Raw genomic sequence first — 16,116 nt, forward strand, 5'->3', positions numbered from 1 at the left:
AGGTAATACTCCCCAGAGTATTTTTCTGCATTACAACCTCTAATATTTTATGCTACATAAATATAATCGTACATAATATATAGGCTTATATAGTATTGCATTGCTATTCAAGCTTTATTTAAAGTCCTTTCTGTTGGAAACAGCTTGCCTTTCTGTATCAAGTATCACAATACTCTCAACATGCTGATAGTGTCAGCTGTTTCAAGATTTTTTTAGTTCAGTGGGTTTTAAAATACTAGAAATTATGTCTCTTTGTCTTTAGGAAAAATCTCTTATATGGATTGAGTGTGCTGCTAAATTTCATTTAGCATATAAATTCAGATTTCTAAATTTGTACATTGATTTCTATGGTTGGAAATTCTACACATTAGGCACTAACCTTTGCAAAGGCTTTAATGTATATCATGCTGGGAGCAGGGATGAAGCTGTTCCTGAAAATGAAACATCATGTAACACTTTTTGGGGTTTGGTATCTAACTCAGAGATGAGGTCTAGTAAATCATCCTGTTCTAAATGAAGCCTTCTGATTGAAAGTCAAATGTTGTTACTTTTACAGCATGTCATTATAATCAGGGAAAACTTGAGCCAAACTAGGTTTTGTTTTTAATTTTGATTTTGATTTCCTTATATAACAGCCAAGAAAAGCCTTGGTAGCTGTTGCAGCATTACTACTATTACTGTTATTATTACCTTTCTCATTACCATACAGACTTGTCTCAAGAGCTCCAAAGTTTCTGTGCTGGCTGATTTCCATTCCTGAATTGCTTAAACAAACAAAAATAAACCCACGCCAAAATTTAGCAATCTGAAAGCAATCAATATTTCTGGTGCTGTAATACATTTAGTTTTCCCACTAGTTAGTAAAGGTATTGGAAGAATTAATCAGTTGGTAATTACATGTCAGAAAATGGATTTTGAGCAATGGGAAAGGAGACTTAGTCATGAGAACTCTGACATTAGTTACAGTTTCAGGTGCTGCTTAGCTACAGGGAGGTCTGCTCTGAACTTTTTTTAAAAATCAAGCTGAATATTTATGATTTCCATTAGCAAACTATGTATTCATACTATTATTTAAAATGTGGAATCTTCCTTTACGTGTGTGCATGTATACACACAAAACCACACCTATTTTTCTAGCTAAATATCTGTTTTAATCTCTTATAGATAACAACTTTATACAAAGAAAAGAATGTAAGCTGTGTTTCTTTTTAGTCTACCATCTGAAAGTTTGGAGACAGATGAATAGAATTTAAATATAATAGAGATAGACATAGAGATAGAGAGATATATATTATTATAACTACAAAATATTTCTGAATAATTAAGAGATAATAAATCCATATTTTTTGCCAGGCCCATGGAAAGATACTTTTAAAATTACAATCAGATGGCTGTTACCAAGGCTACTGAATGTGATAGGTTTAGTTTTCAAATGCTGTGAAAGAATAGTAGCTCAGAGCTGTTCTCACATTCTGCATTTTCAGAAGATTTTCTGGTGTGAAAGTGGCCATATTGCTGCAGCAGCAGATCTCTATATATTAATTAAGTGCATGAATGAGATTTTTTCCTATATAAAATATGCAGAGCACTTTCTAAGGAGCATCTGATGTGTGAGTGGTTGGGGATTGTTACTTGGTTGAGCATGGCTGAGATGGGGAATTGATCTCTGAAGCAATGTGACACCACCTGACAGGAGACAGGAGGAACATCAGGATCCTTCCCTTGGAGTTCCAGTGCTGAGCCCGTTTCAAACCTTCTCCAGGCATTCATCCTGCCCAGCTGGCTCCTGGATGAGCTGAGCTTGCTGCAGGAACTCTGCAGAGAGCCCTGTCCCATCAGAGGTGCAGGACACCCCCTCCACCTTGACAGCAGCACTTCAAAACTTGATATTGAATCACTGCTTCTGTGTCTTTGTTTCACAAAATGGTGCTGGGATGCTCCAGGTGGTTGTTGGTATTGCAGCTTTGACTCTGTGGTCCATGCTCAGTGCCCTGGCTGGGCTGGAGACCTGAGTTCCTCCAGCTGATCCTCGGGATTGTAATGTCAGTCCTCATGTTCTGTGGCCTTTCACCCCACCCATGGACAGCAAGGGGTCTCCTTGCTTTCTCTTAATTTCTGTACTTCGATTTTGTCTTGGAAACTGCCCTGGTTTTGAAATGCCTAAGTTTGTATGTCTCTGGTGGACCTTCATGGGGACTAAAATCAGAGATGTGTCTGTGCTGCTTTCCCCTGCTGAGCAAGATCACTGCCAGAAAAAACCCCAACTAGTGCCTTATTTTACATTTTATTTCTTTTCTTTCTTTTTTTTTTCCTTCTTCATTTTTTTTTTTCTTAGGGAATAGCTAAAATCTGCAGAGGCCATAAAGGATGCAGCTCATTTTATGGGCTTCACTATTGGTGCTCTAAAACAATTTTTTTTTTCCAGAAAAACTTTTTTTTCAAAAATCAGCATGTAAACAAGAAGCTGCTTCAGCCCCAGAGGCCATGCTGTTGTCATTTCCTCACTGCTGTCTCACTCCCCAGCCTCCAGGAGTGGGCTGAGGATGCTTCCTCCTCAACACTTCCACACTGAGGGTACACCACAAAACACAGCTTCTGCCCCCAGCACGTCATGGACTCTGCAAGGAGGAAGGACCAGTGGTTAATGGGTGCTCATGGGGTGCTCGAGCTCTGCTAAACAAATTTGGGATGCTGGAGCAATTATACAATTATATAATTATACAATTACACAATAATGCAGCCCTGCTGCCCCCTCTAACCCTTCTTACTCCAGTGATCAAACAGTGCTCCTGAAGCAGGGGCAGATGGAGATGGGACAGCTTTAGGGACACCTTTCCCCAGCCCCTCACAGAGCTGCCAGTGCTGCCAGGGCAGGCTGGTGGGAATGGGATGGGGTGGGAATGGGATGGGACGGGATGGGATGGGATGGGATGGGATGGGATGGGATGGGATGGGATGGGACGGAATGGAATGGAATGGAATGGAATGGAATGGAATGGGGAGTTGGCTGCCAACCCTCCTGACGCTGTGTCAGCCTGGCTGCAGTGACCACTGGCCTTGGGGAGTGGCAGCAGAGCCAACTGCAGCTGGTGAAAACCCTCCAGTCAGAACAGAGGGCTGCAGTGTGCTTGTTGGAAAGTCCTCATCTTGGAGCAAAGTGATTAAAAATCAAACAGAACCAAAACATGAGAGACTATTTGAAGTTTTAATTTTATATGAGGAATAATGTAAGGCTTTATAAGAAACTCTGGAGTATGAGCTAGCTCGTCATGTCACACAGGGCTTGGTGCACAGTGAAGAAGGCAGGACAAAGGTCAGACAAAATCCTCAGTCCCTTTGTGATTGCTCATTTAGTCTCCACGTGCATGAAGTGACACCCTGGTGTATTTGCCACAGGACAGGCTGCTATGAGCAAGCTGAGTGGATGGGCACAGAGGTGTGAGAGGAGGCAAATCACGGAATCACAGAATCACTGGGTTGGAAGAGACCTTCAATATCATCAAGTCCAGCCCATGCCCTAATATCTCCACTAGACCATGGCACCAAGTGCCACATCCAGTCTTTCCTTAAACACATCCAGGGATGGTGACTCCTGCACCCAGGAGTGAGCAAAACATCCCCCAAGGAAAAGCTCTGCCTGGCCACTTTGTGCCCAGCAGCTGCCCATGACTGAGTGGTGGCCAGTCCCACACAGGCAGCTTTCTGGCTCTTCTGGTGCCACTTTAAGCAGAGTTTAGGCAGGGAGGGCAGGGAGGCACATAGTGCTGGCTTACCTATTAGCCTATTTATACACTTTGGTTTATTTCTCCAGTAGACTCCAAGGAAAAACACTGGCACTCCAGTTAAAATGATAATTAGTCCAACCCCACAGACGACCGGCTCAGAGTACAAGCTGAAGGCCAGCAGAAATGCCCAGAATGCCAGGTAAGTGATGGGGATGAGGAGGTTCACCTAGCAGGAGAGAGCAGAGAGAGCAGGACTGTGCAGGGCAGCAGCAGTGGCTGGCTGTGCCGGGGTGCAGGCTCCAGCCCCCCCAGGTTGTGCCCCCTTCCCTCTGCCGCTCTTGTCCTCTCTGCCCACAGCAACAAGAGAGCTGCCTGTGGATCCTTCTTTTCCACTCATGGCACTTTGGGAGGTGTTCCCATCCCACCCTTTGCACCACTATTGCAACCAAGAAATTCAGCTTTAACAGTGTCACCTTGATTGGTCTGAAGATTTTGGGTTTCTTCCAGCGCAAAACAATCAGGCCCATAATTGTCACTCCGTAGCAGAGGTAGTTAATGAATGACACGTAGTTAATTAGCGTGTATGTGTCTCCAACAAGCATGATGATAAGTGTGGCCAAGCACTGCAAAGAGAGGAGCACAGCCTTCTTCAGTCATTACTAGAAAAGATAGCTTAAAAGCAACAAAACCAAGCAAAAAATCCCATTAAAGTATTAAAAATCCTTTTGTTTATGGCACCTGCTGGGCATGTGCTACTTCCTGTGGCTCTGTTCCTTATCCCTAAGCTGTGCCACCAGGGCTGGGGCTAAATGGGTATTTAGGGTGATTTGGGGCATGCTGAAGGCAGAGAGTAGGAGGTCTGTAAATACCCTGGGGTGCTGGCAGAGGTGTCTCTGCTGCCCATGGCCAGGCAGGCAGGGCTGGGAAGGGTGGCAAAGCCAACTTCCACCTTCTTCTGTTAAGTGTTTTAAAAGCTATTGAACCTTATGGTGAGGACTCCAGGTGAAAGGGTTTCTTAGACTTCACATGTTGTGTTTTAGGCACTCTGTTGTTGCAGGTGCTCTGTATATTATAAAGAATTAATGATTTGCCCTTTCTCCTGCTGGCCCATGTTACAGCTGATCAGCATCATCAATCTTATGAGCATTATCTTGATCAACATCAATCTTATGGCAGATGCATGGTGGGAATTTCCATGCTTTTTCTTGCTTTTTTGAACTCTATGTCTGCATAATACTGATACTGAATTGATTTTCATCTTTTTTTGCTTTTATATTCTCTCTATATTCTGTACACATACGTTTGCAGCACTGTAGCCTGTTATAGTATTTGTATCTAGCTTATTACTTACAGTAATTTCACGACTATAAGGCGTACCCTTTTGACTAAAATTTTCCTCCGAACCCGGAAGTGCACCTTGTAGTCCGATGTGCCTTATCTGATGTGCAAAGTTCGCAAATTTGCGAACCCGGAAGTGCAATCTGCGAGCTGAGCCGGGACCCACGGGAGCTGCGGCCGTGCGGGGGGAGTCGGGAACCATGGGAACTGCGGCCGCCAGGCGGGAGAAACCGGGAACTGGCGCAGCCACTGGCCAGGGAGAAGTGGGGGGAAGCAGTGTGGCTGTGGGGAAGTGCCAAGAAGCGGTGAGAAAGCGCCCCGGGAAAGCGCTGAAAAAGCGCCGCAGGAAAGTGCCAAAAAGTGGCAAAAAAGCTCCCTGGGAAAGCGTGGGAAAGCGGCGAAAAAACACTGCAGGAAAGCGCGGAAAAACGGCGAAAAAGTGCCCTGGAAAAGCACCGAATAGCGGCGAAAAAGCGCCGCAGAAAAACAGCAAAAAAGTGCCCTGGGATAGCACCGAAAAGCAGTGAAAAAGTGCCGCGGGAAAGTGCCAAAAAGCAGCGAAAAAGCGCCCCAGGAAAGCACCGAAAAAGTGCCCTGGGAAAGCACCGAAAAGCGGCGAAAAAGCGTCACGGGAAAGTGCTGAGAAGCGGCGGCACCGCCGGCCGAGGGGAAGTCGGGATGCAGCGCGGTCGCACAGTGGAAGCCGGGTGCTGTGAGCCATGCCAGCCGGCGCCGGGGGTGGGCAGGAGTGCTGGGGCCTGCTGCACAGGGAGGGCGCCTGGGGCTGCGTTTAAAGGCTACACTGATCTTTGAAAAATGTTTGCAAATCGAGCACCTGCCAGTAATTCGTTACTTTGTTGCACGCCACGCAGCTCCTCGCTGCAAAAAAATAGTGCGCCTTATAGTCCGGTGCACCTTATATGATCTACAAAGTTGCGAAAGTTGACGACTCCCGGGGGGTGCGCTTTATAGTCTGGTGCACCTTATGGTCATGAAATTACTGTACTCTATTAGACAGAAAGACAAAATAAATTCCCCAGTGGCTCCAAGCTAGGAATCCAAGTTTAGATTTTCTGGGAAGCCAAGGCTGAAACTAGCTCTCCAAGACACATTTTCATGGGCAAAGTTTAGCTCCTATCTAAGTGGCAGTGGGGAGGTTCAGAAAGGGTTGAACTGAGGGGGAATTACCTCATTATTTATGCCTCTAACTGGGGATTCTTGTCAGTGATGCTAATTTGCTAAACATATAAAAATTGTATTCACTTTATCTTAAGTGTGCATCTTTGTTGCTTTCCATCTAGCGAGTTGTGCACCCAAGGATCCTTATGAAGGTAACCCCTTTTCATCCTTAATTGTGTCTAGCTTGTGCTTTTAGGATCAGCAAAAAGGCATCAATACTGCAGATGCAGCAGAGCTGGCCTGGGGGCCAGGGCACTGCTCCTGGAGCCCCCCATCCCACTCTTGGTACCACAGGGACTGAGCATCACCTGCACAAAACACCAGTCCATGTCTACTGGAGCCCAGAGCCTGAGGAAACTAAATATCGAAATCCCTCCAGAGAGTGCGAAAGACTTGGTTTGTGTTGATCCAGGCTCTCTTTGTGCTTTGTCCCTTTTTTCTTAATTAGCTGTTTAAATATAAATTTCTCCCAGGAGGAAAGATTTCTGCACCTCCAGCAGCAGGAATTAAGCACCACCACAACCAAACACCCCGTCAGTTCCCCTATTCAAAGCCTTGCAGGCTTGGCAGAAGGATCTCAACACTTCGAACTGTCTCAGCACAAAATGGATTTGGAATTGGCCACCATCTCCTGTGGCTGTCACATAACGTGGTCACTGCTGTGCCCTGAAGTGTGCACTGTACCCTGGGTGTGTGTACAACTCTCTGCTGCCACTTTTTTGGTTGATTTTGGAGTGAGTGAGGAATCTTGGAGTGGCAAGGTTCCACATGTGGACTCTGATGTGTCAGATCTCATGTGCTGGTGCCATCCCCAGTGGCTCCTGGCTGAAGAGAGGGTGCTGCCCTCAGGATGGCCTGGCCTGGCCATGGCCACACGGCTGCCAGGGGAGCCAGCTACTCCCCACCACCTTGCCAAAAACCGCAGTCTGAATTTGACATATAGCTTGGCCCCTTGAATTTTTTAAGTAAAGGAGTAAATCAGCAAAAATAAAGGTCTTGCTGGTAATGTTGAAATAGCCATTCTTTGTACAAACAAATTTCTCCATGCAGAGATCCAGGTGTGATTCAATGGAAGAGACAAGGAACCTGATGCATTAATTAGGTTTGCCTAAAATATATACTATACTGTTACTGTCTTTCTATTTGTTAAGAAACAAATATTTCACAGCAGCATTTGATGTGCATGGAGCTGCATTCAAAAACCTTCGAATGATGAATTAATGTGCCATGCTGGTGATTTGCAGCCTTCTTCAAGGGGGATGGCATGGCATGGGTCAGGCAGCTTGCTCTTGGTGGGGCCGTTGCACAGAGAAACAGCCTCTGACACTCAGTGTGTTTGTTGTTTCAGCTGAGGTGTTTTTAAGGACAAAGGAATTCTTCCTCGTGGGTCCCTGTAGGACACAGGATCCCATGATGGCTGCCCAGGGCAGTTTACCCCAAACCTTCAATGGGCAACACACAGGATGTTTGTTGTCTTGGCTTGCAATACAGGATGTGACCTAAAGCATGTGTTCTATCACCATCTGTTGAAACCAGGGGGGGGGCAGTGATCCTTATCTTTTCCACAACCCATCCTTATTCCAGGAGATATCTCCTGTTAATGGGCCATTAAGTCCCAGTGCATGACTGATAAAATTATATCATCCCATTGGGAGATGCTCCAGCCAGGCAGAGGAGCCAAGTATTTCCTATCTAGATAAAAACAGAGGTTTGGAACACCAAAGTAGCCCCTTTTCCACTGAATTCCAAAGGAAAACCAGACCTTTCCACATCATCACTGGACCTTTGGAGGAAAACTTCACCTTCTATGGGAGCACTGCTCCAACTGAACCACATCTGTTACTGCAGGAGGATGCCGCCACCATTGAATGGGGCAGCTACCAGCACCCTGCCTGACAGGGTGTCAGGTTGTATTCTAACTCTATCAGTGTTTTGGGATTGTTCTTTGCAGTACTGGATTTCTATGTTAATTTTCCTAGTAAAGAACTGTTATTCCTAATTCCCATATCTTTGCCCGAGAGCCCCTTAATTTCAAAATTATAATAACTTGGAGGGAGGGGGTTTCCATTCTCCATTTCAAAGAGAGGCTCCTGCCTTTCTTAGCAGACACCTGTCCTCCAAACCAGGACATTTGTGATGAGCACTAAGCCTCAGGAATGCTGTAAAACCTCAGCAAAATGCATATTTTGTCATAAAAGCAGAATCAGCAGGAGGCTTATTTGGTGAAATTTTGTATGGGTGTGTTGTGCCAGAATTGCTGTTCGAGCTGGAGACAAGTAAACATGCATTTTCTAGAGCATCTGGGGTCAAACCTTCATGGTTTTGATATCAGTGGCAAATCTGCAGTTGGCAGCCACTGATGCAGCCAAGATTTCCAGCAAATGCCCTTTGGGGAATTCCTTTGCTTGGGCCCTGTGGCCACGGACAGCAGCAGTACCAATAATTTTCCTCTTTATCATCTTCTCTGCCACTGTAAAACCCATTACACTTCCTAAATTCACTGTTGATTGAAGCATATGAAGCTCTTTGTTTCAAGCAATGGCTTCCATAAGTCATTAAGATTGTGGAAATTTATCCTGTCTAAAAAATGAGGGGAATCTTTTTCCCAAGGGAGCCCACCAGCAGCTGGGCCAGCCCCAAACATTCCCAACATCTGGCCAGTGTCTGCTCCTTGCAGGTGACCTCTTGTCTGCCTGATGTACCATTCTGCACGTGCATTACTCATGGCCACTGTAATCATTGTCCCTACTTATTGTTTTTGGAAATAAGGAATTTCTGTGGAAAGAAGTTCTCTGCGGTCCTCAGAAACTGCCTGACTACTTTGTCCTTTCCTTGGGACCCACCATATCTCTGTCTTTGATAGCAGGACCTAAAGCAGCCTTGCCTGAGTGGGATTAATTAATTAATTAATCAATTAATGACCATGGAGATTTCCAAATGCTTGTGGGAAACAGGCAAAATTCATCTAAGGATCTTTTCTTGAATGAAGTATCCCTGTTTCAAAAACCAGTCCGTATCTCTTGCTGTAGGACAAGAGTCAAGACAAGAGACAAGCTCACTCTGCAGCTCAGTTTAAGAGGGAAACCCTTCAGGTGCCAAGGGGGCTGGGACAAGGAGGAATTATTTCTCAGGCTGATGGCTGCTTCTCTCTGGGGCAGCTGGAACTTCACAGCTGCAATTCAGGGTGACCCACTGCTCCTCTTCTGGGGTAAAACCACCTCTCAGGGGTTTTTCCAGCTCGTTTTCCCAGTGGTTTAGTTTTTCTGCAAGCAGGTGACAGAGCAGGGACAGTAACTTACACAGAGGAGAAGGGCAGGAATGGGTGTGCAGTTCTTGACGTGGATCATGGCCAGCAAACTTGGCAAGTGGCCTTCTCGAGCACCAGAGAAACACAACCTGAAATCAGAGGAGTGATGATGAGTGCACTGGGTGTACAAAAGCCTCTCCAGCCCCTAGTCACACCACACCTCTTATCTCAACCTCCTGCTTTGGTCTTCTCATGGGAGGGAGCTGTGGCTGCAACTGCAGGGACAACTAGAGACTGCGTCCCCTGGGAAAGTATTTAAATTAAATTAAACTAAACTGTCCAGCCTTTAATAGCTACAGTCACCTGGGAAAAGACCTGCTCTGAGATGCCAAAACACCTCTGAGGACTATCTCCTGGCCAGCATTGTCTCTTTACCCAGGGAGGGATGAACACTCTGAAGATTCACAGTGTCAGAGGGATTTGGAGAAGGTTTAACAAGCCTTAGCATTTCACTTTTAAGTGTATAGCCTGTTACATGTGCACTCTGATTTGTGGCATTTCATCATCCCCACGAAAACAGGGCTGGGATAAATAACTTCCCCAAGGTACTTCAGCTGTTTCCTCAAAAAACTTTGTAGTTTCTAAATTAAACTCAGACAGGTCAGTTATTATGAACAGACTTTATTGATTACAATCTTACAGACTTTACAGGTTCTGGCCCAACTATCAGCAGTATGCATGCAAAGCATCTTGCTTGAAAAGTGATTTTCCAGCATGGACATGAAAATGCCTGTAACTGAGTACAGCATCAGGCCCTAAAACTCCTCTTTGAGCAAAGCACAGTTTAGCTGTGAGCTACTGGAACTTTATTGGCATAAAATTACTTTGGTTCCATGTTAAAGCTATGTTTGGCTCCTGCTGTGAATTATTCCACATCTGCAAACACTTTCAATAACTCATGAGGATTAATTTCATGATTCAATATTACATTTTCTGATTTGAAACAGAATAATTCATAAGTGATTTTATCCAACACACCCAAGAACAAACTCGTGCTCTACAACATCCAAAATGTCTAGCTAGCATTTCTCTAGCAAACGCAATTAAAACAGCCCCTCCCCAAATTAGATAATGTTCATAAAATTGTACTCCATCTAACCTTGATGAGGTAAAAAGGTATCCATTTATTCCTCCAAATGTAGATAGGGCCACTGAGACTGGCATAACCCAGGAAAAATAGCCCAGTAACTTTTCACCAAATGTCTAAAGCAACAGAAGGCAGAGAAACTGAAATACACTGCAAAGCACAGCACTGAAAACAAAGTGTATTTGATACATGCAGGGAATGGTTTTACTTACTACCGCCACAGCGTTGGAGGACAAGAGCTCTTGGGGTGACATGGCAGTGAAATATGCAATGTTGGTGAACGTGTACACAAATGTCACCAATGGGATGGATATGAATATGGCACGAGGTAGGTTCCTAATAAAAGAATTAGGAGGGTAGATAAGAAATTACAGTCATGCACAGTGAGACCACAACAACTGTGTATGGCCTGGGGAGGGGCACTGGGCTGGGTGGGTTCATTGGCTTTTCTCCAAAAGTGCTTCCATCAGCTCCCTGCCCCACTGCATGTCAGAGAAGGCTCAGAGAGCTCTGAAATACTCTGGCTGCAGGGAGCTTCCTGGGACAGGTACCACGAGCTGCCTTTGGGCTCTTGCTTGGGATGGGGACAGGCTGTTACCAGAAAATGAAACATCCATTTTCCAAAAGCACTGGGTACAGGCACCATGGTGGAATAAATCGTCTTGCTTTGCCTCCACCTGCTCTGAAAAAGAGGGGGATCCTCTTGTTCAGCTGCTGCCCTGGCCCATTGTGCGCCCTAAACCACACAATACCATGTATTGTATGTATTGGTGTACAATACCGGTTTACTGTACACATGTACTTGATCTCCAATCCAGAGACCTTCATAGAGGTGGGCACCTGAACTGCTCTGTGTCTAACATAACGCATTTCTCTCTGTATGTCAGATTTGGAAAAAAGGGTTTTAGAAAGCATGTTTAACCTTGTGAATTTGAATAGATTTAGTAAAAGAGGAAGTGGTTTTGGTTATCCAATTTTCTTTAATACTTTAATTTCTCCACTAGGATTGCAAAAATAATTAAAAAAAAAAAAAGGAAAGAAAAGAAGCCATTTGCTCTACTCTCTCTTTATTTCTCAGCTAAGGCCATATTTACCTTATTTAAGTAACAACTTAATTACTTATTTAAGGAATTTCAGCTTTGAAATAGTGGTGGTGCATTATAATACTGTTGTTTAACTCTTTATTCCCACCAAGATCTCTGGACATACACTTTGCCACTCACTGGTGTGCAGAGATGTTCATAAGGATCTAGCTTTAAGTCATTCCCATCCAAGCTGTAATAGCTTCCATTTCTTCTTGTTTAATTGCTGTGTGCATTGGATACCCAGAAGTAAATAATGCTCCCAGAGCTGCTCTTGACATTTGTCATTCCACTCTATTAACTCAGAAATGTTGAAACATTTGAGCTTTGCTAAGCTAGAATTCCCTTTCCCTCCAGCCTTCTCAGCCTGCTTGTGATAAATGCTTTGCAAGCCCTTCCCATATCCAGGATCAGCAGTGACCCAGTGCAAGTTGCCTTGGCAGGCTGGTGCCCACAGTACTGCACAGCTACTCTTCTCTTTCAGTGTCTGTGGGAGACCTTTGGGTGGAAAAGCAAAGCAACTTCCAGGATAATTCAACTTTTTTATGGCAAAGAAGATTCTTCCTGTAGATACTTGTGCAGTACCTCATCTCTGGTTAATTTTCTGCTATGGAAGATTGAATATGATTGAATAGTGACAAAAAGATACTGCCTTGTCTACAGGCTGCTTTGATTCAGTTCATGCCTTGTGCAATATTTTTTTTTAATTTCAGTGTTTCTGTAACCTGCCTCCTATCTGTTCTAACCAAAACTCTCCTTTAGAAAAACCAGTCCCACAGACATGGAATGACATTGCAGCATCTTATGAAATGAGCAATACCACCAGGCAGCTCCAATGTCTCAGCATTTCAGGAATAGCATCATGGAAGTGGATACTTGCCTGCGGGGATCAACCAGCTCTTCTGTTACGTAATTCAAGAAGTTCCAGCCACTGAATGCAAAGGACCCTTGAAGAAAAGCTAATGCTAAATGCCCCACAGATGGAGTCATCCAAAATCTGAATGCGTTGCTTGGTGTCAACTCTTTGTAGTTTCCTGCACAGAGAGCGCAAGCCAGATGTTACACCTGCCTACCCCACACACTGTAAAACAGGTGTCTCAGGATGTGACCTAAAGTATGTATTCTATCACCATCTGTTGAAACCAGGTGGGGCAGTGTTCTTTATCTTTTCCACAACCCATCCTTCTTCCAGGAGATATCTCCTGTTAATGGGCCATAAAGCCCCACTGTGTGACTGATAAAATTACATCATCCCATTGGAAGTTGCTCCAGCCAGGGGGAGGAGCCAAGCCTTTCCTATCTAGATAAAAACTGAGATTTGGAACACCAAAGTAGGCCCTTTTCCACTGAATTCCAAAGGAAAACCAGACCTTTCCACATCATCACTGGACCTTTGGAGGAAAACTGCACCTTCTACGGGAGCACTGCTCCAACTGAACCACATCTGTCACTGCAGGAGGATGCAGCCACCATTGAATGGGGCTGCTACCAACACCCTGACTGACTGACAGAGTTTCAGGTTGTATTCTGACTCTGTCAGTGTTTTGGGATTGTTCTTTGTAGTACTGGATTTCTATTTTAATTTCCCTAGTAAAGAACTGTTATTCCTATTCCCATATCTTTGCCCGAGAGCCCCTTAATTTCAAAATTATAATAACTTGGAGGGAGGGGGTTTACATTCTCCATTTCAAAGAGAGGCTCCTGCCTTTCTTAGCAGACACCTGTCCTCCAAACCAGGACAGATTTTGGCACCCAATGTGAGGCACAAGGGCATCAGTAAGCTTTCACTTTTTATTCATTATCCTTTATTAGAACTGAGACTTGTCACCATGGGCTGACATAGCAATTGCAGTGTCCTGGTGAAGCAGCTTGTGCTCCACAGGCACCTTCAGGCACCTTTTCTCTTTGTCACCCTGCACTGAGGGGGATCCTCGGCACTATAAATTCATACTTGCTCTTAATGCAATTTTCTTTTAGAAGAGTTTGGTGTTGTTTAGAAGAAATCCTTGAAAATAAAATGTCTATGGGCCTGAAAGGTTTGTCAAGACTGGAGGACTAGCACCACAGAGAAAACAAGATTTCTGCTCTCTGTAAATGCCGTATTTCTTTGTCCTTTATATGACTCATCATAAACATGATAAAAATATTGTAAGTCTTTTGTGCTTTTAGCTTTCCAATTGCTGGTGAATCAGTGAGACATTTTACACCTATGTTTAATCTTATAAGTGACTTGTTGTAGGAAATTGGACTAGTGCCTGAAATGAAGCAGATATCTTCTGCCCTAGGCAAAGCATTACTTATTCACTTTACATCCAGAGCACTTAAAATTCAAGGAACGCACAACAGATTAAAATTGTTAAGTATCTATTCTGAAGCACTGTGAGCTGCTCTCCTTTATTCTATCAAGTCCTACAAGGTGGGCTGAAAAGGGACTTTTTAAGGGGATATAGCTGATTTCTTCCTTGTGTCATACTTTCCACAGCTGTGTCAGTATGCAACTCCACAGCTTGGCAAAACCCAGCACACTTTCAGGTCAGTTTGTAAGGAGGAAACATTGCAGCAAGGGGGAAAAAATCAAGTCTGTCAACAGTACCATACCAATGTTAGAGCTGTCTCACAGAGTACCTTTAAAGATCTGCATGAAGCCCACAATAATGATAAGGGTCAGGGCTAAGAGTTTTCCTGCTGTGAATATATCCTGAATGCGCGTTGCCCATCGCACACTGGAGCTGTTCACCCAGGTCAGGAGGACTGGAGAGCAAAAGACTGAATTCAGTGAAATGAAATTATGTTTATTTTAGAACACACAGACAAAATATTGAAAAGCACACACGTGTTCCTGCAGGGAGGAATTTCCTTTCCCAAGGACACCCCCAGCTGCAGGGGAATCCCTGACAACCAGCAGCCCCTTGGGTGCTGCCAGCTGGGGCTCCAGTAACTGTGCCTGACTAATGACTGTGCCAGCTCCAGTAACTGGGCCTGAGCAGTGCTCAGTGTGCAAGGATCATTGCCTCCTCACAGGAGCACTGAAAGTCTTCAGTGCTGGAGCTCAGTTTTGCTTCTGCAGCTCCAGAAGTAGCTAATGCAGAGATGGCTGCATGCACACTCATGTTTGTGGATGTGAAAGAAGGCTAAGAAGGAGAAGGCTCACAGGGTGCTGAGTCACCTGTGCCAGATGATTCCACAGGGAGTACAGCACTGTCCTGTCCCACATGCTCACTTCCAGCACTTCCCCTGCACCCACAGGGATCTGGGTGCCTTTGTGCCTTCCTCCAGGCCACTGCACTTGCTGCAGACAAATGGAAAGGGACAGAATATCCCACAGCAGTCACAGTGGAATGTTCTCCTGGAACCTCCCACTGGCCTTTGGAGCATTGGCCCTTACCCCAGCCTGGCTGGAATGGCCCCTCAAGTGGTCCCTTGTAAAACCAGGACAAGATCTGTGTGTGTGCAAGAAGCAAACACTTACGTAAACACAGCATGGAGAGGATCCTAGAGGCGTTGTAGGGGGGAATACAGTTAGGGAAGACGGGCTGCAGGACATAGTTTGAGAAGGTCAGTGCAATGACAGCCAGACTAGTTGGGTACATGATAAGCACTGCACTCCACAGCAGCAGAAACCTGGAAAGACAAGGAAGAGCACAAGAAAGCAGTGCTGGTGCGGTGCTGGAGGAGACAGCACACACTCAACTGTGCACAACTCATCAGAGCTGAGCACCTTTGTCCTGGTCACATAGAACTCCTGTGACTCTCCTCATCCCTTTTCCCACATTTTCAGCACAATTTGTATTTTAGATGAAACCTTGTAAAGAAAAGCATGGTTTAGGAATGTGTGGAAGAGTGAGGATTATGAGCAGCAGGCATGTTTTGATTTAACTGTGTGTAGATGAAAGGAGCTCTGCTGCTCCTGGACCGACATGTCAGCACAGCAGACTGGAGTGACTGCAACCAACAAGGTATTGTGCAAATTTGAAGTGTGAGATATTTTGTTTTTTCATTCTGTGCAAAGGGAAAAAAAGGTTATAAAGGCAGCAATGAACCAGGTTAGTCTTTAAAAATATTTGAAGTATTATTATTTCATTGCAAGAAGTGAAGTTTTTCTTGCCATGTCTGTGTGCACACAGACACACACACAGTCATTTGTTTTTACGTGCACAAATACAATGTGCAGGGATGGGTGACATAAATGAGGATCTGAAATTGTATTTCCAAATAACACAGTATGATTTCTAAATTTCATGGGCTGTTCTTTAAGGGTCTGCACCCACCCAGAATGTTCCCTGCTTCCAGCCCTGTAAACCTGGCACAGAGGGAGGCTCTCTGTGTCATGAACCTGGAGGGAATTCTGCTTGCTAGCTGCTCCTCAGCTGAGGTGGTAAACGTCTCCCCGTCCCATCC

At 44.8% G+C, this 16,116-nt stretch overlaps 1 protein-coding gene across 4 annotated transcripts in view; it reads right to left on the minus strand.

Moving 5' to 3' along the window:
• Nucleotides 1-580: 580 nt before the first annotated feature.
• SLC7A10 (solute carrier family 7 member 10) overlaps nucleotides 581-16,116 on the minus strand; it is a 42,980-nt gene continuing 27,444 nt past the window's right edge. For 2 of the 4 annotated variants that reach the window (XM_033069839.1, XM_033069841.1), the window contains exons 3-11: nucleotides 15,188-15,339; nucleotides 14,344-14,469; nucleotides 12,599-12,752; nucleotides 10,849-10,972; nucleotides 10,649-10,752; nucleotides 9,542-9,638; nucleotides 4,199-4,348; nucleotides 3,774-3,951; nucleotides 581-2,618 (exon numbers count right to left, since the gene is read on the minus strand). In XM_033069839.1, the coding sequence (XP_032925730.1) occupies nucleotides 2,494-2,618; nucleotides 3,774-3,951; nucleotides 4,199-4,348; nucleotides 9,542-9,638; nucleotides 10,649-10,752; nucleotides 10,849-10,972; nucleotides 12,599-12,752; nucleotides 14,344-14,469; nucleotides 15,188-15,339 (1,210 nt within the window). In that variant the 3' untranslated portion in view covers nucleotides 581-2,493. Of the gene's footprint in view, nucleotides 2,619-3,773; nucleotides 3,952-4,198; nucleotides 4,349-9,541; nucleotides 9,639-10,648; nucleotides 10,753-10,848; nucleotides 10,973-11,234; nucleotides 11,314-12,598; nucleotides 12,753-14,343; nucleotides 14,470-15,187; nucleotides 15,340-16,116 lie in introns of all 4 variants that reach the window. The other 2 variants (XM_033069837.1, XM_033069838.1) reach the window with 2 other exon arrangements.

The sequence above is a fragment of the Catharus ustulatus genome, chromosome 11 (genome assembly GCF_009819885.2).
Source record: "Catharus ustulatus isolate bCatUst1 chromosome 11, bCatUst1.pri.v2, whole genome shotgun sequence".
Taxonomy (NCBI): Eukaryota; Metazoa; Chordata; class Aves; order Passeriformes; family Turdidae; genus Catharus; species Catharus ustulatus.